The sequence below is a fragment of the Astatotilapia calliptera genome, chromosome 16 (genome assembly GCF_900246225.1).
Source record: "Astatotilapia calliptera chromosome 16, fAstCal1.2, whole genome shotgun sequence".
NCBI classification, from domain to species: Eukaryota; Metazoa; Chordata; class Actinopteri; order Cichliformes; family Cichlidae; genus Astatotilapia; species Astatotilapia calliptera.
The window spans coordinates 4,827,002-4,852,257 of NC_039317.1; the positions used below are offsets into that span (position 1 = coordinate 4,827,002).

The following is a 25,256-nucleotide window of genomic DNA, read 5'->3' on the forward strand; positions in this document are numbered from 1 at the left end:
GTACAGGCCTGTAAGCAGCACTGTATTTAGAACAAATGGAAATCAAAGAAGATATATATTGCAGTGTGTTCTGCATATATTTTAAACTGCTGTTGTTCACATAAGAAATGCAAATTCAGATCAGATGTTATTACCAGGTGAAAATATGGAAGACCGTAGGATTTTTTTTTTTTTTAAATAAAAATAAAACAGTCTTTGGAAAAGAATATGTACCTCTTCAATTTTGTTGAATTACACACCTCTGGAGCGTTGGTGCTGACACTAAGCTAGTCTGCTGTATCTGTGTTTCTGCTCACCATATGAGTTGAGTGATGGTTGAAGGTAGAGGAGGCAGGAACTGAGTGGAGTGTTGTTCTGAGTTCAATTTTAGGCCACTGAGCTCCTGTTAGTCTGCACAGGTTCATCACAGGAGTGAATGTGTTTCTGTGTACTTTATCTCTCTCTGTGGAGTCATTCATAAGTCTGTGTCATTGAAAACTGCACATGAAGCACAGGATCAAGAGTGTCCAGCATTTTTTCATTAAATTGACTAAAATAGGACTGACTTTAATTTTTGTTTCCATTTCTGTTGTTGTAGCGAAATGACAGATCTCCAGTGAGCGGACCTCCATCCTTCTCCAGCCCACCCTTTGGACTGAAACCTCGTTCGGGTGAGTCAGCTGAGATAGTGGACCAGGTTAACTGGAGTACCAGATGTACAGGTTAACAAATTGGGGTTTTTTTCTGGACAGAGTATACTTTCAGTTACCACACTGTGATAATTTAATGGCATTTACTATGCTGGTCGCTGAAAAAAAATGCACAGTCTGAGTGTAGGATGAACACCTGATTTTGACATGAGCTCTGTTGCTCTCGTCATACAGTTTGTAGCTTATGTAGTTTTAATTTAAGCTTAGCCTAGAGCTCAACATTCTAATTGATATAATCCATATTGGTTAAACAAGAGTGTAGGAAATTGTCTTTCTTTTACGTGGCTTTATATGGCTTTAAAAACCCTAAAAGCAAAACTTTCTACAGGTGGGTGAAAAAGCAAACGCACTTAATTATTTTTCTTCTAAGGCCCTAAAAGGGTGTCAGCTTTAATACACTGCTGGAAACGTCATCATAATAATGTTGGTCCAGGATAAACATTAAAACTGACATTGTTTGAGCGTTCAGCTAATGCTTTGAAAAACTCTTGCTCACAAACCAACATGTATACCTAAATTTGACTAACAGCAAACCTAATTTTGTAATATATTTATTATTTTGTAAAAATTAACAACTTGAAATGCTTACCATTTGTTCCAGAATCTTATACAGAGTTTTATACAAACTAAGGCATTTTTTCCCGAACATTGCAATGCTATGACATCATAACAGTGTGACTGGTCAGTTGATCCTGGACAAACAGTATTGAACAACACCAACACGGGCATATCAGATACACCGCTGGAAACCCTGAACTTAGTCATTAGCTTAAAGCGAAGCAGCAGCAGTCATGTTGTGGCAGCTTGTGGCCCCTGCTCATCAGCTTTATTTGCAGAATGATAGAAAGCTTCTGCCCATGCTTTATTATAGTTGGCAACCATCCAGCTTTTGTTTGCTGTTACCAGTGTGAAATGATGCTAACCGCTAATGAAGCTAACATGATGCTAACAGCATGTGAGAGTGATTTGTAATGTGAAATGCCACTAATCTTTATTTTGTTTTGTGCTGTTTTGTTTTGTGTCTTGTCATCTCATTCTGTTTCTTTGCTTCACCTTTTTTACCTTTTCTGATTTACTTGTTTGTTTGCTTTTTGCCTTTTTTTGTGGCACTTTCATTTCTCCTGCATGACCTTTGATGTTTAAAATCACATAAACACTCATTTAATCTGACCTGCCTGCATTTTTGAATCAATACCTGCTTCATTGATTCCTGAAAACTAATTCACACTTTCTCCTGGTGATTTTTGCTGTTTTTCGGGGTGTGTTTTTCGTGGAATGAACTTTGCCTTGCTGTACTTGGTTCACCTTGATGCTCACCCTACCACCACCACCTCCTCCAACTACCTTCCTTGCACTACACACACCCCCCACCTCCTGCGTCTCTGAACACTTCCCACTTCCCACCCGCCTGGTTGTAGCTCCACCCTCGCTGCCCTGCTCGCCCCCGCCTTCCTCTCTCGACCCCTCCCTCCTCCCACAGGCCTCGCCCCTCCATAGAGATACACCTCGTAGCCATGACGACGGAGGCAATCACAACCGGGGTAGGTCCCGCTTTATCTGCTAATTGGCCAGATGACACACATCTGGGCTGAGCTGTCTGCTGACAAACCCTGGGTAGGGACCGTTTTCTCTTCAAAGCCAGAAAAGCCTGTCATTACTGGTCTTTAACTTTAAAGGTGGTCTTTAAATGTGTTTTAAAAAACAAAAAACATTTTGAATTTAGTCTTTTGTCTGTTGTTTTTCTGTTCATTAGTCCACAACTTGTTTACCATCCTATGTCATATCATATCATTTTATTTAACACCAGCAGCACTCACAAAAAGTGAGCGTATCAGAATTGGTTTTCAGAGTCATTGCTAAGACAGCTGTCATCGCCCCCCCGTCCTGAAAAGGATAAGCAAAGAGGATTGCTAATTAATTAATTAACTAATTAATTAAGGTTATATCATTGGGAATTACTGATCTATACCAGGTTTAATTTCAGAGTTCCAGGAACAGAGCCATTATAAATGAAAAACCAACCTGATTTGAATTTGGGCGATCTCCTCTTGCAGTCACCTCCAGTCCACGTAAAGGAACCATTTCCAGCACAGTTGCTCTTGTTCTGTCTCTCCATGGAAACCCCATTATGACTATATAACTGTCAACTCTGACTTCACCACAGCCTTCAAACTTTCACAGCCATGAGTGCACACATCAGCTTCTCTCCATCTGAACAGTTTAGTTTTGTTAGGTTCAGTTTTAGTTGTAACAAGGCTTTATATCTGTCAGAATAAGCATTATTGATACACATGTGAAGGTCCTTTAGTCCCAGTCATGACATGCTAACCATTCACAGCCTGGTTGTGCTGACAAAAAAGACTAAAACTAAAGGGAATTCCAGGATATTTTTGTATTTTTCTGTACTGTTTTTCTTTTCCAAGCTCTGTTTTTTACATTTTTATTTTTATTTCAAACCAAAATGTTTTCCCCACTGAGCTTTTAGTGCAATAATATAAGGGTGACCGTTTTAGCACACTGGAGGCTATTGAGGAGGCGCATCGCAGGTTGCAGAGAGATATTGAAAAACAGCGGCTGTGCTGTGGAAGCCATCCAGGCATGAAGACAATGGTGTTGAATGAGAGATCGGGTATGGTTTTTTATTTTTGATGAAGGAAATCTCGGAACAGATTGTTCTCAATCTAGCTGTGATCCTCGATAATGCTCTGAGTCTTACGTTGTCCTTAGTGGCAGGGAGGCGCTTGCCAGTGACGTTCTCTGCTGCCTCCACCACTCTCTGTAGCTGTTGGCATAGCAACTCTCACTGTGGAACTGTGTACCCCCCTTAATGTTGCTTCCTGTAGTTCTCACTTCTCAGTCCAGTGTACCAGCTCAAATTTTGGGAAAAAAAGTCTCAGCTATTTGGCAACTAACTGACAATATATTTATTAGTTTTAAACAAGTTTTTGATTTGTTCTTTCTCAAATATTTGTGTGGTCTGATAAATTTGTTGAGCACAGTACCTCAAAAAAAGAATTTGCCTGTTGTACCTGCAGAAATATGTCACAAATAATTTTTATAATCTTTTAGAGTTAGCCTGAGTGGCGATTGTGAAAGAAAAAAGGAGTAAAGGAGCTGTGGCTTCCTTCAGTTTTCCTCCTCAGTTAAAGAAAAAGCAGTAATGTCTGATGATGTGGTGTTGGGCTGTCAGCAGGCATCTGAACATGCAGACATTTAAACTGCAAACACTGAGATTTAAGGTGAAGCTGAGTTTTTTATAAATTTCATTTATTTTTTAATCTTGACGACAGCATTTTGGACAACCTTTTGACACAGAGGGTCTGAGTTTGTGTTCACCTGTGGTTTTAAGAAACTTTATTGTCATCTCATCAAGCTGCGACTCACTGGCTCCTCTCGTTGGTGCGAATGGGGACAGCAGCTTCCTTTCCTTTGAAATTCTGTCACAGCTTTCTCTTAATTTCTCTCGTCCACTGCCACTGTGTGTTTCTTTGCCTCAGACCACATGTTAGGGTGTTTCAGATTAGATGCTCTGCATGCACGCGCGCGTGCATACGTTTGTGTGTCGAAACAGCAGACTGTGATCAAAGACGAGCTTCACCGCACTCTGCTTTCATCTCCAGCTGTTCCCGTGTGTGTGTGGTGGCTGTGGACCAGCAGGCGCACGTGGTAGAAGTTAGAGCTGATGCCATGATTTGTGCGTGCGACTGCAGCTGGCTTGTGTAGAAGATCTAGAAGGTCTGAAATTTACATTTCTAAGAAAATAGCTATTGTAACAAACCAAGTGTTTTGTTGCTTCTATATAAGTGAGTGTGTTCTAATGACTGAGAATCATCAAATGCAGCTTGCTGATTCAAAGGAAAACCCCAGTGCCTTACAAACTGGGGTCTAGTAGTCTGACACCTTTGCCCCACAGTGCAGGAACCACATGTGATCCACAGGTGGCTAACCTGGGGGGAAATTTGCCCACATGGGAGAAATGTGAGATTACGCAATGTGCACAACCGCGCAGTTCACTCACAGGTACCCACTGTTTGCCTGAACATGCGTGTTTGCTGGACTGAGTTTGATCTGGCAGTGTTCTAAAGAGCTTCTTGTCAGTCATACATAGCTTCCCCAGTCCTCAAGTGCTTTCATAAATGCTGAATGAGGTTGATTTTTGTGGAGGAAAGTCCATGATGGTCAGGGCAGACTTTTTGGCCATGGAAGTGATTGGAACGCCTAAATTCAGTGGTTTGAATGGGTGAGTGTAAGTTCTTGCACTGTAGTGTATAATATAGTGTATCTTGGCAAAGCTGTCTGCTCTGCTGCATATGCACTGAGCTGGGCACACTGAGTAAACCTGTTACTGGTGGACCTTACATCTTACTGAAGTTGTCCTTCTTGCACTTGAGCAAAATGAAAAAAATGTTATTATTAGGGGTTTTTTTTTAATGCGTTAATACAAAGAATCCCAGCATTTGTTTTCACTTCTGTTCTCATACTTCACTCCAGAAGGAACAGTTCTGTTTTGTGTCGGCTTTGTCGTGACACTGCCTGCATGTGTTGTGAGTTGAAATGTCTTAAGTCTAACCATCACATGGCTTGCAGCATCAGAGACCGTATTAGGAAAGTCTGATACACACACACATACAATTGGAGATGTATGCGTCTGTGCATGTATGAAGTATCAATGAGTCTGGGTTTCGTGTGCGTCTATTTTCGGTTCCTATATTTTAAGCGTCAGATAATGGTCCCTAAAGGGGTATCCTACTTCCACTGGAATAGAGTCCAAGATAGTAGATGGATCACAGCCGTGTCATATTTTATTTATCTTCATCAGCACCAGTTTCAACTGTAGACCACAAAGTGTGGACATGTTTTGCCTGGTTGTGACTTTAGGACAGGGTTCACACTTGGATTAACAGTCAAGTTTGGCTGGGTCATTTAGCTGTAATGTTTAAGGTTGGGTTAAAGGGGATGTGAAAATGCAGTGTGTCGAGGAAGGTGCTCACAGAGCTAGAAGTTATTTTTGTGCGGCCCAGAAGAGAGCTGCAATTTAGTCGTTTGGTCCATAAAAGGCTTTGATATATCGCGGCGACTCTTAGCTGTGAGCTGTTCACACACTCGCTGTAATAACTCTTGAATGTTCACAAATCTGTTACTAACCCTCAGAGACTCTTTAAACTTCACTTTCTCACCACTTTCAGTTTTTAAGTCTGACTCATTTTCATTTCACTCTTGTAACATTTTACATGTGTTTCCCTTTTGTGCCCTCGCTATATAAAAAACTTTTCAAGTGTACTGATGCTGAACTTAAAAGTACAGTGATTCGGTCTGTTGATGCTAACTTTCACACTGTAAGCTATCTGACTCGCGTCTTTGAGCTGCTGCGCTCTCAGTGTTTGCTGTTGTAAGGAGAGCATCATTAGTTATCTATCAGTGGCTTCCTGAAACTCTTTTTGAAGCACAACATTTCTACACGAGCCCCTTATGTGTAAGCGTGATAAGATGGTGACTAATGGTCCGTAATGGGTTCAGGCCTCAGGGAGAATGACATCATGCTCCCATCGTCAGTGCGCCTGACCTCATTAGTGACCAATCATCACCTTGTGTGAGTGACTTCAAGTGCAGATGCATGCACAGACTGCGTGTGATCAGTCTTTGAATACTTGTCTTTTTAAACATGTAACTACCATCATTTTTAAAAACTATGTGCCGGTTTTTAAAAATGATTATGTAAACCATCAGAATCCATAAAAAATAATCAAAGGACATTTGGATTACTTGATGGAATTTACTGCAGGTTACACTAAAACATGTTTTGTTGCAAATGTTTATTTTTTCTTCCTCTTTATACATATGAAAATGACTTCTGATCTCATTTACACTGACTGAGGCAAAATGGAAAAGTGTTGTATGGTCAGACAAATCAAAAGTGGAACTAAAGAGGAGAGGAACCATCCAACTTGTTATCAGCAGTCAGTTCACAGGTGTGCATCTCTGATGGTACGATAGCAGCAGAAATGTATATACAGGTTTTAGAGCAAAGTCCTTCATATTTCAGCAAGACAATGCTAAACTGCAAGTATTACAGCAGCGTGGCTTCATAGTGGAGAATCTTTCACCAGTTACAATCTTTCCACACATTCTGAAACGTAAAATACAACAAAGAAGCTGTTTAGCAGCTACAATCCTGTATCAGTCAGTCCAGCAGCTGCTCTCCTCAGTTCCCCAAATTTTATGGACTGTTGCTAAAATCCGATGTTACTACATATATGATGTGAATTGAGATGCTGCAGTGCGGTAAACCCAACTTTTTTGAGACCTGTTGCTGCCATCATATTCAAATTGAGCTAATATATTTTTTCTGTGTTATGCTATAAATAAAAGGATTTATGAGATTTGCATGTATTTGCATTGTTTTAATTTACATTTTGTACAGCGTCCCATCTTCTTTGGAATCGGGTTTATGTAATCAAAGGCCAGGAGCGTTTAATCAATTGTAATCAAAAAGGCAATCAGCCAGTCTTTGATAGTATACTAACCTGATTGGATACCCTTCAGATGTGAGCAGTTACTGTGTAACAGCCTGTTATATCAGCTCCTGCTGTTTTTTTTAACGATTCAATCATCCAAAGTCAATATTCATTGCTTTTTGTGTTTATCCTTGGAAAATGTGGTTACCTTTGCTTTTCAAGTCTTGTCTTGTCAAGCCTGCGTGTGTCTTTTTCATCTCATTTCACTCTCATTATTGGCAAATTGGCCTCAGTTCTACTGCCCAAGCCGAGGCCTGGAGTCCTGGAGGAGACGGCAGGGTTAAAAGATGGAGCTAAAGTGAGAGCTAAGAGGAGGAAATATAAACTCTGTTCCGCCACAGTCATGGAGAATTTGGGGTCCTTGGGCAATAACATGGGCATGCTTTGGTGAGCTGACGTTTCCACTGTACACTTTCACACTAGCTTCAGCCTGAACCAACACACTGTTTGGATCCCTCTGTCAGCTGATTCAGAGATCATCCAGATGACTTAAGGTGAATGATTATGGATAATAAATGGATCTCGACCACCTCTGTACCACTTAATGACAAGCAGCGGAGCCGTGGACATTATGAAAGATGGCTGCAGCCACCATGATGAAAGATGTTCCACACTTATTCTTCTTTGATTAATATTAATATTAGTTTGTAGTCCAAATTCTGCTTAGATTGTGATAGTGTTTAATTTTTTATGTTACCAGTTACAAATCAGGAGGGTATTTGGAGGAAAACGCCAACAAGCAGGACTTTGAAAGCCCCCCCATGAAAAAAAAACCTTCAGAGAAGAGGCACAGAAACAAGATGCTACAGGCTCAGAATGTCCAGATGGCAGAGAGACAGAGAGATATTTAGAGAGAAGAGGAGGAAGATGATGAAGAGGAGGGAGTGTTGAGCAGCTTGTAGCATGACGTGACCCAGAATATAAACCGAGTGAGAGAAAACCGTTTGCCCTTCACCATATTCCCCTTCCTCTTCGTCTCAAACAGAGAGCTCAGGCCAACCAAAAGATTTTTCACACTAAGACGGTATTCCATTATCCTTTAGTGGACCCCAGCTCCTCCACCTGCTGTTTCCCCAGAGGAACTAGGCTCCAAGGTCCAAGTAGATTATTTTACCAACTCAAAAAAAACGTCAACTTGATCAGTGGGTTTAGTCAAAGAGCTTCATTCAGTTCCAGAGGAATGTCAGTGTTGACCGTGCAGAGTTGAAATGTGGGTAAAACTGTTGAAAACATTCACACCCTGAAGCCCTCTCATCTTCTCCTCCTCAAAACATGAGATGACTCCCACTGAAAAGCCTGGAGCTCCCTTCTGTGGTCGCTCAGTGGAACTGCACATTCACAGGCAGTGTTCAGCTTCATTCAGCTGTAAGAGGCTGATGTATGCGTGTGGAAAATAGGACAGTGAAGAGGTGAATGATTCAGAGTTTAGTGGTGTGCCTTTCATGTGTGTGGGTGTGTAGGAAGAGACCAAGTGTGTTTCACACTCTGTCCTCCTACACACGCTAAATAAAAGTGCATCTCGTCATCTGCATTTCTAATCCGAGCTTCTCTTCACTTTCTGCTCCAATTGTTGATATTATTTAAATTGAAGCTGGAACAGTCCAATCCCAGCAGCTGTTTTGATCTTTAATTTATGCTTTTAGTTGTTTTTTTTTCAGGCAAAAGTAAAGCGACTCTGCAAATATTTACATATTTATTTTAATCTCCTCAAAAGAACGAAAGAGCCGCCATCTGTCTGCTATTTTTGAGGGTAAACTAAAGATCTGGTATGTGGGAATACATATATGTGTGTGTGTGTGTGTGTGTGTGTGTGTGTATATACATACATACATATACATATTCAATTCAATTCAATTCAATTTTATTTATATAGCGCCAAATCACAACAAAAGTCGCCTCAAGGCGCTTCATAGATACAGAGAAAAACCCAACAATCATATGACCCCCTATGAGCAAGCACTTTGGCGACAGTGGGAAGGAAAAACTCCCTTTTAACAGGAAGAAACCTCCGGCAGAACCAGGCTCAGGGAGGGGCGGCCATCTGCTGCGACCGGTTGGGGTGAGAGAAGGAAGACAGGATAAAGACATGCTGTGGAAGAGAGACAGAGGTTAATAACAGATATGATTCAATGCAGAGAGGTCTATTAATACATAGTGAGTGAGAAAGGTGACTGGAAAGGAAAAACTCAATGCATCATGGGAATCCCCCGGCAGCCTACATCTATTGCAGCATAACAAAGGGAGGATTCAGGGTCACCTGGTCCAGCCCTAACTATATGCTTTAGAAAAAAGGAAAGTTTTAAGCCTAATCTTAAAAGTAGAGATAGTGTCTGTCTCCCGAATCCAGACTGGAAGCTGGTTCCACAGAAGAGGGGCCTGAAAACTGAAGGCTCTCCCTCCCATTCTACTTTTAAATACTCTAGGAACAACAAGTAGGCCTGCAGAGCGAGAGCGGAGCGCTCTAATAGGGTGATATGGTACTACAAGGTCATTAAGATAAGATGGGGCCTGATTATTTAAGACCTTGTATGTGAGGAGCAGGATTTTGAATTCAATTCTGGATTTAACAGGAAGCCAATGAAGGGAAGCCAAAACAGGAGAAATATGCTCTCTCTTTCTAGTCCCTGTCAGGACTCTTGCTGCAGCATTTTGGATTAGCTGAAGGCTTTTCATATACATATGTGTATATTGTTACATTTACTCTCCAGCAGAGAAGCTGGAGAGTAAATGTAACAAGGGTGGGGTGTTGATGGTGATTTGCTTTTTTGCTGAGAGGCAGCAGGACAGTAAGCAGACAAGAAACTTTAGAAGGACTGGTATCTGGGGCAGCAGCTGGCTGAGTCTGACTGAAGGGAACACATCCACCTGCCAGGCCCTCGAACACTCACTAATTAACACGTCTCTCATCTGTTTCATGTGTTTTTTGAGACACAAAAAGACAGTCGACTGTCTCCCTGCTTGAGCCTCAGCTCAGTAGGCCTGGTAACTATTGTCTGATTAATAGATCAGCACATTAAAAATCTGAGTGCCTGGAAGGTTTTTGACTCTTTTCCAGGCCTTGAAAGACCACAGCACATGAGAGACACAGAGGACTTAACGTTTAATAATCCATCTGTCTGGGCTTTTTTCCCCTCTACAAGCTGTTTATTGGAGCCCTAATTCCTCCTCACATGACGGCTCCTGTGACAGAGCGGCAGCGAGCAGCATGCTGAGCTCTGACTGCACGAGTGCATGTGAATGCTGTGCTTGTGTAAACTTTCCACAGAACAGTTTTTTTTTCCTCTCACGTCAGTTTGTGTCACACACTCATTCTGGGATGTTTGTCTGCATCAGGCTGCACAGTGGATGAACTGAAGTGCAGCACCACGGCCCAGTATTTAAAAAATGAACATTACTTTTAACTTTGACTCATGCAAAGCTACTGTAGTAGTCCTAGGATACAAATATGGAGGTTTTTTTCTGTCCCTTTTCCCAGGTTTTGACAGACGTTCTTTTCTCCGTCGGTGCTCCAAAGTCTTTGTGGATTTTGATCCTGCTGTGTGATTTAGTTAAAAGGAGTCTAAATTTGTGTTTTAAAGACCTGCTACTGCATTTTTAGTTTCAGTAGAATATTTAATATCTTGCAGTCTATCAGCTGCTTGAGAAGGTCTTTGCTCATTGTTTAAATGCACTGCTGGTATTTATTGTGGCATATGATTATTAGATTTCCCGCCTCCAGTGGCAGCTTTTCAGTCTCTGCTCATCACGGCAAATCTCTCCTTCCTCAGACGTCTGCTGTCCTTGTTTTATCTCTAACTGGTACTAACTGTGTACTCCTGCAGATGCTTAATGTGTTATGTTCCATTTTCTTTTGTTGTTGCTGCAGTGTTCCTGCGGAGCCACAAGAGCCTGGAGTCTGTGGATCCTCAGTTCACCATGAGAAGAAAGATGGAGCAGCTGCGGGAGGAACTGGAGCTCATGGAGCAGCTGAGAGATGTGAGACAAGCTAATGTTCTTTTATTTTTTTATATTATTTGAGTGGGGGGTGGGGTGTTATAGATCTGATATGAGCTTATGTCAAACATATCCAGCCTGCATGACTGAGGTTAAGCAGGTTTTCACCCTGGCCAGACTAAATATCTGTCTCCATAAAAGCCTTCATTGTATCTTAACTGCAGATTTGGATCATAAACCCGGAGCTCCTCTTCTGATTTAAAATAAGTCTGACGCTCTGCATGGAACCACAGGGTTTTGTTTGTTGTTTTGTTTTCTTAGCTCAGCATTTTATCAGCTCAGTGAAATCTCACTGAATGAAAATTGCAAAGATGTAAGAATATATGTTATATAATAATAATACAATTATATCTTTATATTTATGACAAGTGCATCAAATGACCTGGACGTTTTCTTTAGACATATATTTGTTTCTGTAAGCCACAGGTCTCAAACATAAAATCAGACCGGAAAACACACTGAATAAATGCATTGAATGGCTTTGGAAAATTATGAAGAAGGGCATGAACTTTGGACTTTTAACTGTATCTTTAGTTTTACAACTTTTGCTACTGGTAAAGACCTCCCACATAGCCATTTATACTACACCAAAAGTAATAAAATGATAGATAAGCAATTAAATAACACAAAAGTTCCTGTTTTCTTACTACCCACTGTAGGTACGTGACAGATTGACAGTGTGCTACCAGAACTTTCTCTGTAAAAGAGTCATGCTTACAGGTTTCTTTCATGCACTGCAGCAGTATGTCTTTGTGTAGAAAAACTGAAACATGCTACTGAAATTGGGCTTGTTTTTGGCACTTTTAGTTTGGCCTCTTGGGATCAGAAAGGGCTGTATGTGGCCTGCATGTAAGTCAAATGTATGTTGGAATGTGATGTAACCAACAGACTTAAGGATGGTTGTAACTAGTTAACCTTTAAACTAAAGAAAACTTTAAAGCCTGCCAGCTGTCAGGGAAGTCCTGTTCTGTTTCTTTATGGTTCGTTTTTTTTTTTTTTTTTCATGTGAAGGAACCCAGAGCTAAACTACTCTCCCACTTTGCATTGTGTTTTGCCACACTGAATGTGATGCGTTCAGGTTTACTGTGACTCAGAGTTGTGCTATTTGGAGCGCAAAAGAAAACACTCAAACATTCAGTAACTGCATCTTTGAGCTTGACCCCATCAAAGCTACGGTTTTCGGGCAAATTCAGATTTTCAGTCATCTAAGTGAGTTTATGGAGGTTTGTTTTGGACGATATCATCAGGATGTCTGATTCTGTTTTCTCTCACTGTATGATACTGCGATCCAGTCCTTTTTACTCACACAAAGCTGCTTGCATTGTTTGCTCAGAGCATCGAGAGCAGACTGAAGGTCGTCCTTCCTGAAGACCTTGGTTCGTCTCTGATGGACGGCGTCGTGCTCTGCCATCTGGCCAATCACATTCGCCCACGCTCTGTCGCCAGCATCCACGTCCCCTCACCTGCAGTGGTACGTCTCACTGACAGTTGCAACCTTTGACCCTTCGCATAATCACTGGATGAGCGTTCAGTTTCCCAATATCCCCTTTAAAGTGTAAAAAATACAAAGTTGTGTTTCTAAGTGTAGCTCAGTAAGTTGTTATATTTGTCTTCCAGCCCAAACTCAGCATGGCCAAGTGTCGGAGGAATGTGGAGAACTTTCTGGATGCCTGTAGAAAAATAGGCGTACCAGAGGTAAGAAGTGCATCTTTGTACATTAATAACACCTTTACTAGAAGCCATGGCCTGTCTGAACTGGGGGCGGATTTCAAGTTGAATGACTTCCAAAACCTACTTAAAGTCTAATCAGTTATTACACACCCAGAGTCTGAGTCTGTCTGACGCTGCAGTTATCAGGTAATACCATGATGGCTACTGTGCAGCCCCACTGCTGCTGAAGGACATTTTCTAAGCCTGTGCTGGGATTTAAACCAGCAACCTCCAACCTGAAAACGCCCCCAGTTCTTCAGAGAAACTCCCAACTGAGTCCATTTCAGCCTGATTCAATGGGTTGTTGGCTTGTTGTTGACACAATAAGTCAAAAGAAGTGTCCTGCAAAAATCAGATCTCTTCAGCATTAGGGCTATGATTTTACTTTAATGACACTGTAGCATTGGCACCTTCCATTTCCTTGTAATTTATATCAGAAAGTGAGGTGAAAACTACAATTAAAGATTTTTGCCAGACACTAAATTATAAACCAGACATGGAAGGAAAGCTGATGGTTCTGTGTGTCTAAAAGCAACTTTTTGCAATGTCATCCTTGAGCAGTTAGAACTGATAACACAATTGCATTATTTTTTTACCTTTATGCCACTGAACAATAAGTAGAGCAGTCTGACACAGGTTGAACCCAAATCTTACAAAAACTTGAAAACCACTCAGCTTTTTCCCACGGCTGGTTAAATATCCTTTCTGCCTCCTTTTTGTTCTTTTTGTCTTTTTTGGCTGTCTAATGGGGTCGTTTAACTTCAACAATGCTGACTCATCACCGCTGTCATCGCTGCCTGCAGCTTACAGCTTCCTCCATCATGACAGAAGTCAAAGTGGCAGCTCCAGTCTGGTGCAGAGCATGCTGGGCTGATTGTGTTTACTCCTTGTGCGTGAACACACTTGTAGAAGTTCAGATTTGACTTTCCACCTCTGCACTGATTTAAGGAGTGTTGTCCAGACTGAGAACATATGATGTTTCATGCAGGTTTTTGTTCATAGACCCTGTGTGGTGGATTCTGAAAATAAAAAATAATAATAACACAGATTTAAAGTGAAAGTTCAGCAGTGTGCACAGTGATGAGCTAGATGTTAAATGCACACTTGATGGTACTTTTTATAAAAAATAAAATCGCTTGAAACGCCTTAAAAGGAATTGAAGCCCTTTTCAAAATAAACTTAAACTATAGTGAGAATGTGAAGAGACAAACACTATGAAGTGTGTCTGTGTGTCGTGTTACAGAGATGTCTGCCGAGTCCATATCAGCCTGGAGTAGGTTCCAGATACACTCTTGTGTAATATCTCTTTGAAACACAAGATGGTGCTCAGACCCTTTTAGTGCAGGGGTGGGCAACTCCAGGCCTCGAGGGCAGGTTTTAGATTTCACCCTGGGTCAACACACCTCGATTAAATGATTAGTTCATTACCAGGCCTCTGGAGAACTACAAGACATGTTGAGGAGGTAATTTAGCCATTTGAATCAGCTGTGTTGGATCAAGGACACATCTAAAAGCTGCAGGACACTGGCCCTCGAAGCCTGGAGTTGCCCACCCCTGCTTTAGTGGTATTGGCTCAATACCCCCTTGAGACATTCCAACATTTTTCAGGTTAGCCTTCAGCCTCGGGCAACAGTTTTTTTTCTAGTGACCAGATCGAAACTAGGTCACTAGAGAGAACTGTGTATTCCCTGACTGGTTTAGAAGTGGCTGCAGGCTGACATCAACTGCAAACAGGGTGCTCTGAAACCCTTGTGATTGCTTTGTTTGCTGGTGGATGGCTGCAGTTGCCTTTAGATTGATGGAAGACACCAACCTGTCTGCCTTTTAGTCTTCAAATTCGAACCCAAAAACATTTGCCTTCAAAGTAAGAGTTGTGCCTTACCTCTGCAGCAGATGCATTTCAAAAGGAGCAGCTTTTATGTTACACTCTAGCAACCACTTGCCAACTTGTTGAAGAATACACATTCTTGTCTAGCAACCAGTGGATACCAGGGGGAATCACTAACTGGCCTTTTAGAATGAGGACTTAGGAACTGATTTCATGGCAACTGCCAGCAAACACATTTTTCCCTAGCAACTGAAAGCTGGGCAGATGGTCACTGACTGCTCTCTAGGTCTGTGACTGAGGTCTTAGTAACATGAAGTTACTAAGGTCAAATACCAAGATGGCATAAAAGTCAACTTTCAAGACTGCAACCTGTGGATAGCTACCCCAAAACCTTTTGTTAAAGTGCTGCCACCTTATGGTGAATGACTAACTTAAAGCCAGTAGCTGGTTAGCTTATGATAGCATAAAGACTGTACACAGATGACCTTTTTTTTCTGAGGAAAAACATCAGTTTGTCATTTTGGCAGCTGTTTCGTATGCATTTTGGGTCTCCATAGGAAACATATTTTTGTGCTTTCATTTTTTATTCAAATTATGTGAAGTTGAGTTTTGACACTCACGGTCTTCCTTATTATTAAGGCCGATTATACCTTATTAGGTTGAAAATAGCTCAGCATTTGAAATGCCGCTGTCTCTCCATTGTCCTTTGTCACTCATCAACCAATCAAAATTAGGAGAGGGCAACATTTACAACATCTCAACTGCAAATAATTGTAGAAGAGAAAACTTAGGCTCGCTTTTGCTAGATTCCTATAATTTTACATAACAATAAATGTTTGAAATGTGTGCTGTGGAAATGAGATCATGGACAACTATAATGCAGCATTAGTCCAAAGACCTGGGTCATTACCAAGGTACTTATGTTTCCCAGCAGGCTGTGCAGAATTAAAGTCTACAGTCAGGAAAGAAAAGTAAACACAGAGGGGTACACCTGCTGTTACATCCCAGCACACCTATAGTTCAAGGCTACCTGGCAGGCGGACCTTGTTACCACTATACTCATCCAGGCTGGCTGTTTCTGCTTGTTTCCAGTTTTTATCTGTAGCTTCATACTGCAAAGCAAGATCAGTCTCAAGGAAAGCAAGAAAAACTACTCATTCTGCTTTTCTGCAGCTGTAGAAACAGAAAAAGACTGGCTTTAGAGGTAGAACTGCTACAGATCTAGAGTTGAGGTCACATTCACAGGCTCCATTTGCCAGTTTAAGAGAAACAGGAGTACGGATTTTTAACACGGTGCTGCTCAAGGGTGCAGGTTATTAGGGGAAATGCAAACATTAGATTGTTTTTTCTGCAATCTAGCATTAATGCAAAAAAGTAAACAGCAGCATGTGTGAGACGTGTCAGGGTTAATTGGTTATTTTATTACACTTTATGATTGGTAGTTTGATTTTTTTTATTTGATGTTATGTTGATATCTGTGTGTTTGTTTTAGGTTTGTTTTTTTGCTCTCTTATCTGTTAGAAAATTAAAGTTCAAAGGTTTAACCTGCCTTGACCTTTTGACCTCCATCTCTGCTTGCTGGCTGTTTTCTGGCCTCTGTGTTCGCTAGCCGCCATTTAAGCTGCAGCCTGACTGCTTTACTAGTAACGCTTCTGCAAAGCTTCCCTGCGCTTACGTGCTAACAGCTTCTATGCTAATGCGCTGGCCTGCTGCACTGGCTCTCCCATTAGCCACCTCACCTCTTCATCACTGGACTGCTTACTGGGAGGACAAAGGGTTCTGCAGAGGTTCTGAGCCATCCTCTCAGTAAGCATCCCTCCTTCCCCTGCTTGCCTCACCACCAGCTCCTTCACTCTGTGACCTTTGACCTCTGTATCCATTGGTTAACCTTCTGCCTTTTCTCTTTTTTACTTTCCGGCTGGATCGCACCACGTATCCCTCCTCCTTTCCCTTGTCTTCTTCTTCTCATCAACCTTCTTGCTTTTTGTGGAGAATATTTAACCTTTTTCTCATTTCTCAAACTTCAATCCATTTTTTTTTATCTACACTTATGTTTTCCTTCACTTGTTGCCTTTTTTCCTCCTCGTGTCTTTTACCTTTCCATCATATTCTCTCATTTGTTTCATCACACATTCCATTTTATTGCCCTATATTTCTCTTTCTTCTCTGTCCTACTTCATCTTTCCCATCTTTGCTCCCTTCATTCCTTCTCTTCCAACTTCTCCCACTATTTTTCCTCCTTCCTCATTCACTTCCTCATTTCTTCCCTCCTTTCTTCCTAATGGGGGCAACAGTCGTCCCTCTGCTCACCTTATGACATCATCCAGTGCCGCCTGCAGCCGGTTCGCACCACGGTTCGGGCGCTGGTTGCCTTGGATCCAGACAGGAAACGGGAGGAGGCAATCTCAGCTGCAAACCCCACTTCCCCTGGGGCATCAGAGACTCCCTTATTAGTTTCTGTAACCACTCAAACTCCGCCTCCTGCCTGGCAGATCTGGGACCTTATTGGTTCGAGCTTAGTTCACATCCTCTGCCTTGTTCTGCTCTTCGTGGCCTATAGTTGGACCGAGCTGACGTAACCGTGACACCTGCAAGCTCTGCCTTCTTTCTGCCCAGGCTCCTCCTCCTTATTTCTGCTGAATTTGTGTCACACGGGTGGGAAAATTTCATTTAGTGGCTCTAATCACTCATCTGTTATTATTCGGTCAGTGTTGCAGTAATTAAGTGTTAAATTGCATTCTGTGTGGTGCTAAAATAAGAAAGAGGAATACTTCCCATAAACATAGTGGTCGATGCAATGAGTCTGTTTTTGGAGTCACTGATGGTCAGCCAGTCACCAAATGTAACCATGGCGATCTGTCAAACAACAAGCTCAAATAAACACATGACAATCTAATTTCCTCACATAGAATCTATAATATTTCTATTATTTTTAATGAGCACCATCCCATGTGACACAAATGCAGCATCAGCATGAGTGGATGCCTCTTCTTTTATCCTCCTTTTATCCTTCTATGACGTCTTTGCAATAAACTGACACATAACAAAAGCAGGGCATGCAGAGTAATAGGTTATCTGAAGTCAATGATGTCTTATCAACATGTTGGCCAGCAGAGATAATCACATCTGTGCAGGACCGAGGGCTTATTGCTTTTCTCTGGGTCACGTCAGTCTGGGGCTCTGAAACGGTTGAATTTCACTGAAATTTCTTGCAGAGGGAGTGAATATGCCAGTATTTGTACCACTTCCATAGCAGTGATCAGATTTTAATTTTGGATTAGTGGGCAGTATTTTGCAGCCTTTTGGAGGTCTAGTGGTGAACTGACTGAAAAAGAAGCTCTGAAATATTGTCTGAAAAGGTGTGATCAAAGAGTTCTGGAAAGATCACTATAAAAATCCTAAACCATGCTGCATTTAAATTTGGCCCCCTCTTCACTTTCAACCTTATCGTCTATTCTTAGACAATTGCTATTTATAGGTTTCTCCCTGAAAGTCCTCTTAGGACCATTTGCTCTGTAAATACATTCACCACAGTTTTCAGACCAGTGAGAGCCCACATTACAATCTGTTTCAAACTTTCAAACCTTATTGCTGGTGATGACATTTAATGCTCTGACTAGAACTGAGCACTTCAGTTTAAGTCCACAGTTCCAAGGTCCAGAGGAGGCACTTCAGGTTTGAAGAATGACGAGAAACATGCTGCATTTTTTTCTGAATTGTTCACATTGTTGAGCTTCATGGATTCATACCCCAGAATCAAATACTGAAACTTTCTGGGGCATTGAAGGGAGACTATATGGTGGAACCAGCCTTATTTTGTAGTGTGTACTAGCTAAATGCAGGAGTTCTTTGTCCACAGAAAGACTACCTTCACTTTGGTTTTCCTTAATGCAGCTTGTCCACTTGTCTTAAAAAAAAAAGAGAGAGACTAAATATATCAGTGGATGATCAGTCTTTGAACGCACTGGAGGAGATCCAGCACCCATTAGTGCAAGTGCACAGGGACAGAACAGGACTTTAGGGAAGGAGTCTAAAAATAGTCTGTACTGTGAAAGCGGTCCAGAGGTGCACAAGAAGATGAACTTGAAGTGGGGCCAAACTTAAAATGGGAGTGCTTTTTCTTTTTACATCTTTTACATCACGGGCGATCGTGGCTCAAGAGTTGGGAGTTTGCCTTGTAATTGGAAGGTTGCTGGTTCGAGCCCCGGCTTGGACAGTCTTGCTCGTTGTGTCCTTGGGCAAGACACTTCACCTGTTGCCTACTGGTGGTGATCAGAGGGCCCGGTGGCGCCAGTGTCCGGCAGCCTTGCCTCTGTCAGGGTGGCTGTGGCTACAATGTAGCTTGCCATCACCAGTGTGTGACTGTGTGTGTAAAGCGCTTTGGGGTCCTTAAGGACTAGTAAAGCGCTATACAAATACAGGCCATTCACCATCTTTAAAAGCCTTTACCAGGTTTTTAACCTGCACTGGTGTGGTGGTTTACATACCCTCAGTCAAATTACTTCTTGGTCTGTTAATAAAATGTCCCTGTGCTAACAATAGCTGATGATGCTTCTTGTGTGTATGATTTACTTTAAGTTAATGTGGGAATTGATACCCCAAAGAACTTTCCCCGTCTTGTAAGCTTCCAACCACCACCTACTCCACTACAGTAGCAGAACAGAACACATTCACATTATGATGGTAGTCTGTAAATATGGAAGACACAGTCAGGTTTTGAGGTCAGACAATTAAGATGTGATTAAAGTGGAGACTTTCAGCTGCAATTCAAAGAATTTAATGAAATTATTATATTAATTGTTTAGAAATTATATTTTACACACAAATCCCCTTTCTCAGAGGCTTAATATGTGGTGATTGCATAGTAAAACTAAAAAACTGTTCACAGCCAGGTAAGGTTTACTCCTTCAGTATTCCATGACAGATTAGGCAGATTATAGACCTGTTTTACCTAAGACACGAAAATATAACGGCTGTAATCATTCAGTTGTATTTTATTGAAAGTGAAAATGGCAAGAACTTCTAGGAACTGGGATTTATTATAAAACGATATCTTTTAAAAAATTCTCATAACTATAAATACAAAACATTTAAAGTAAAACTAGTGCGTGCATTCAGAGCAGTGATAGGAAACCTTGTGTGTGTGGGACTTCACGTCTTTCCCACACTCAGGGACACTTTGGGTGCCCTTTTGATCTTAACATCCACCAGCCCCTCTTTATATTCTCTCAGTTAGATCTTTTATTTCAGTTAAATAATAAATAGATTATAATTTGTTTGTAGATTATTGTTACACTGCAGGTGCAAATGTAATGTACTTGGTTTCATGTAGCACTTTTCTAATCACTAAGCACTTCATTACCTTCGCTTCCATGGCAAATTCACCAGTCACCATGATACCTGTGATAGTTCCCCCATTAACTCTGTCTCCAGTTTACATTAAAAATACTCACAGACATGGCATATTCCATATTTGTCCCACACTGGGGACTCAGTCTCAGTACGCCTGAATGTGCAAACATTTGTAGCATCTTTACAATATAAAATTTTAAAATCTTCTAATTTCACTGTGTTCTGGGTTACTTTAGGTGAAGTCAATCAGTTTTTAATGCTGTGCAATGTCAAAACAGCTCAAAATTCACCTTAACAGTATAAAGGTTAAGGAGGTGGGAGTATCAGGTGTACAATCAATGAACATCTCCATGAATGGAAATACAGAAGGCTAACAAGAAGGAGCAAATCACTGGTTACACTTAGAAACCGTTAGCCCAGGGTAGAGTTTGTCAGAAACATGTAAAAGAGCCTGCACAGTTATGACAAATAGTCCTTTAGACAAATGAAACAAAGTTCAACAGTATCAGAATGATGGGGAACAAAGAGCAATGGCTCATGATCCAAAGAAAACCACATCACCTGTCAAACAGCACAGAGGGAGTGTTATGGTACCGACCTTTAAGATCACCATGACTGATGGTTGATGATTTGATTGCTGATAAAAGTAGGATGAATCGTGAAGTGTACAGGGCTGTACTCTGGTCAGATTCAGCCAAATGCAGCAAAACTGATCAGACAGCGTAACACAGTAGAAATTGACAATGATACAAAGCATAGCGTTTTCTCAAGGCAAAGAAGTTAGATATTCTTCAACTCAGTCATCTTAACCGAGAAGAGCAGCTTTTCAGTTACTGAAGATGAAACTGAAGACACAAAGACCCAAATGAAGGTGGCCACAGTAAAGACCGAGCAAATGCTGTGAATCCAGGGCTGGAGCATAACGGTATTTGTTTATATCCATAAATGACTTTGTCATTGACAGCAAAGTATTTTCATCAATTTGTTGAAAACAATCTTTATATTTCAAATCGTGTAAGTTTGTCCACTTACTTTTGAGCCTCTGAAAGTGGTTGACTGTAAAAATGCAATACTTTTGTTAAACACCTTGAATTAAAGCTGGAAGTCTGCACTTCAGATACACAATTTTGCCTCTGTGCACCACTGTGGTGTACAAAGAAAATGCCACTGTATTAAGACGGGCTGAACTTGGTTCTGACTGGCTCTGGGAAAACCGACCCAGTCAACGAGCTCATTTGTATTTTATAGTGTTGTATAAAAATCAGGCAAAATCTCAGTTAAATTAATCTTCATGTTTTCTTAAATGGCATCTAATCTCACGCTGCTGTATTTTTACTGCATGTCACACTACAATGAGTGTTACAGTTAATGATAATAATGATGCCATGATGATTTGTCAAGTGTTAACTTGGATGTAAAAACTGCAGACCTCCAAACTGGCTGCTACAGTACTGCTGAGGTCCTGTTTTATCATATGTGAACTTTTATCCGACTGCCCCCTGCTCTTTTGGAGTTTTCTTTTTTAGACTGACTGAAGTTACAGACTTGAATATGATTGATCCCGAGTATCAGAATGGGTGAACTACAGAAGCACAGGTTTCCTGTACGGAGACGCTCACCATTACAGAGCCACACAAACAGTATTTGCTCTTTTCCTGACGTCTAAAGTCTTGAAGCAAACGGAAGCCATATTTCACTTGTTGATTATTCAAAACCAGTTGGATGTATTTTCATGTCTTTGTTTGCCTAAAGGATTATTTAAAAGCTCTATTTATGAGATGTGTGATGTTTTGAAACTTGAGGAAAATGTGAATTTTATTTATTTTTACGTTTGTCCGGCACCTGCAGAGAGAACATTTTAAGTTACATCACTGAGCTCTGCTGCACCCTGATATGCAATGTGACTGTTTTTGGAGAATATTTGAAGGGCTAAAGTAACCCGATGAGTTTATAAGTTATATATTAGTCTTCTGTATATGGAGCAGTTGCAGACTGTTCTGTTTGAATTGAAAACTAAAGGAATGTGGACATGTGCCCACTGAATCTTTAAAGACACAACTATGCCTGACAGCTCACTGGGTGAATGAGAACAGAGGTCTTCTCCAGTATTTATAGTTTATAGTTGTGATGGTATGAAAATGGTAAATATCTTTATGTATGAATGATCGCCATGAAGCTGGACAACAGATAAGCTTTTGAACAATGTGATTATTTGAAGTAGTTTACTGCTTGTTCAAATTCCATGAAATGATTTGAAGAGTAAATGTGATTTGCTGTCGATGCCACATTCTCTGCACAGATTTCATGTAAGAACGATTATTTTTATGACCTGTGTATGATATTAGAACTTGTTAAAGATCAGTAATAAATACAGTTTAGGGATTTTTTTTGCTTCGGTGTCATTGTTTAGGCAGCCATAGGTCCATCCATGTGAAATAAGAAATGGTCAGAGTACAACTAGGATTTGATATTGAAACCTTTTCAGGTCTAACATGTGGAGGTTTCATGTGCTCATTTCATTCCCAACCATATTCAGATCTACACAGATTCAATAAAATCACAAAAAATAGAAAGTGGACCAACGTCAGCTGTCATCTCCATGTTCATTTTTTTTTCATGACCTACATCCGGTTTAGCCATATGCAGACTGATGCACTGCTTTTATGTCTGAATAAAGCCACTTTTCTACAAGAGTTCTTTTTTCTCACACATAGTGTGTCAACCAATCAGATTGGACGAAGAGGTGACATTTAAAAAAACTGGCCTTATTTTGGACATTATATTGCAAACAGGGACGTTTGACTTGCAGATGTATCAAAGGCAGACACATTGTGCTCATTTACAATAACAATTACAATACTTTTAGTTTGATGCTGTGTTAGGGTAGCTTTGCATAATTCATAATTCAAAACAATCCTTAATTATACCACAGTGGCTTTGGTGCAGCTCCTGAGTTCATACCACTCCCTTTAAACCAACATTCTTCTTACTGGCTGCCACTAGCACACAGTAGCTCTGAACAAGGCTGTGCGCCTGTGTCATCACAGGTGGGCAGTAAAAAAAAAAAAGAAAGAGACATAGCTTCATGGTTGGAAAATAAAGCTAATGGTGAAGTGCATTACAACTGCATTCTATCAGAAGGCCACCGGATGGTGATAGCTGTTGTTGCAAAAAGACTTCTGGCCTTTAGAAGATTTCAGGAATACACCTTCCTCTCTTGTGTTTTTTTATTATGACTCATATTGGGTAAAATACTAAAGTTTATTTAGTAAATCTCAGTCTTGGAGGATATATCTGTGGTATGAAAACATGCGCTCTTTGATTAACATCTTGTCAAAGTTATTAGCTAATGACTTAGGATTGACTAATGATGTCAGAAACTGAGTCCACTCTTCAGACTGCTCCAACTGAACTGTCTGAGTGTAATGGACGGTTAACTTAACATCACGTGTTGCATCGTTATACATATAAACTCTAAACTAACTCTCAACAGAAAAGCAGCACTAAGCTAAGACGAAGCTAGAGTTGCACGTATTGAATGTGCAGACATACGTGCAATAACAGACGTTAGATTTAAGTGTTGACTAAACCCAGTGCCGCCTTTGTCTCTTTCCTGTCTCTACTTCTGCTCCCACATTTCTTCCTTCCCTCTCTCTCTTGCTCTCTTTCTTCTCTCCTGCTGTTTTTTTCTCTCCCTGCTTTTGCTCTTGCAGGACAAACTGTGTCTTCCTCACCACATCCTGGAGGAGAAAGGCCTGGTCAAAGTGTCCATCACGGTGCAGGCTCTGGTGGATGAAGCCTCCCCCAGACACTCTGCCCTGACGTGAGCAGTAAAGATGGGCGGAGCTTCAACCGACTGACACGTACCACAGACACTCACCCAGATGAAATCGCTCATGTGATTTCACACAACGCTAAAAAAAAGCCTCCGATCCTTCATGAGCTTAAGTAACAGAGTGGTTTTTTTGTTTGTTTGTTTTTTAAAATAGTATTCAAGGATAAAAAATGGTGTTAAGGGAACTAAACCCATCAGAAGTGTATTATCTACTAATTCATAAGAGGACAGTTTTTTTGGACAATTAAGATTTTACCATCGTGCCAAGCCAAGGGTGTGCTAGGAAACTCAAATTATCTTTTTTGTTTGTTTGTTTGTTTGATGTCATCTTCTTACACTGGTTGGTACCAAACTTTTGAACCATGAAGACCAATGTGACAGAAAGTGAGATTGGATTTTGAGAGTAGAACCAGAAAAGTTTGGGGAAAATATCACAAATAACGTGAGAGAAAAGGCTCAAAGTTTAGAAAGTGTCATAATATATTATAAAAAAAATATAGATTTATTCTTTTGAAATAATAATTTTAATCTTAAATCTGCAATTTGGGGAGGAGGGGGTTTTATAATTCTTCCATTCAATTATTTACCTCAATTTTCTTTCTTTTTTATACAACTTAATTGGTATATTCTTTAAAAAAAAATGCATCTGTGTTCTCAAAATCAATGTTTTCGTTCTCTGACTGTGGCTCTGGTAATGTGTTGTTTTAAATCCACGATTGAACTCTAAATTGCGAGTGGATTGGCTGGAGCCAAAGCCTTTGTGGCGTACTGCAGTTGCACCAACTTCACCAGGTTATATCATGGTGTCTATGCACATGTTAACAAATGATTTTTATTAAATTATCAGTTATGTTTCTACAGATTTTTTTTTTTCCTACTGAGGTTTCTGGTGAAGTGTTTTTGGACTGTGTGAGTAATTAGTGTGTTGCTCTCACTACCCTGAAAAGAATAAAACCAAAATACTTTAGTCTTAATGTAGAGGGAGTCGGCTTTTACCTGCAGTTTGTATTTAAACACGAAACTATTTATAATATAAAGAGATGCAGAGAAAACCCGCTTGAGTTGTTATATACAGTCAAAAAGAAAGAAGGCCAAAATATTTTTCTCTAATATATTTTAGGTATAACTGTATGTGTTTTATACATTTTTAGTAGTATGACTTTGTGTGGAGCTGTCTGCTCGTCCATGAGGCAGGTCTGAGTGTGCGTTAGTCTGGGGACACTAATCTGTGTTTCTCAAGCTTCTGATGGATTCCAGGTGATTATTTTCTTACCCTCTATCCTTTTACGCGTGTTGGTAGTCAGTGCTCACATAAGGAACCTGGAAACGTTTTC

General features: G+C 40.6%; 1 protein-coding gene across 6 annotated transcripts in view; it reads left to right on the forward strand.

Moving 5' to 3' along the window:
- The window catches only part of lrch1 (leucine-rich repeats and calponin homology (CH) domain containing 1), a 96,872-nt gene extending 72,089 nt beyond the window's left edge, over window positions 1-24,783 (forward strand). For 3 of the 6 annotated variants that reach the window (XM_026145606.1, XM_026145605.1, XM_026145607.1), the window contains 6 exons: window positions 578-650; window positions 2,108-2,230; window positions 11,070-11,179; window positions 12,531-12,668; window positions 12,815-12,892; window positions 17,030-18,896. In XM_026145606.1, coding sequence (XP_026001391.1) covers window positions 578-650; window positions 2,108-2,230; window positions 11,070-11,179; window positions 12,531-12,668; window positions 12,815-12,892; window positions 17,030-17,314 — 807 coding nt within the window. In that variant the 3' untranslated portion in view covers window positions 17,315-18,896. Of the gene's footprint in view, window positions 1-577; window positions 651-2,107; window positions 2,231-11,069; window positions 11,180-12,530; window positions 12,669-12,814; window positions 12,893-17,029; window positions 18,897-23,800 lie in introns of those variants that run through there. The other 3 variants (XM_026145609.1, XM_026145608.1, XM_026145610.1) reach the window with 3 other exon arrangements.
- Window positions 24,784-25,256: the final 473 nt, after the last annotated feature.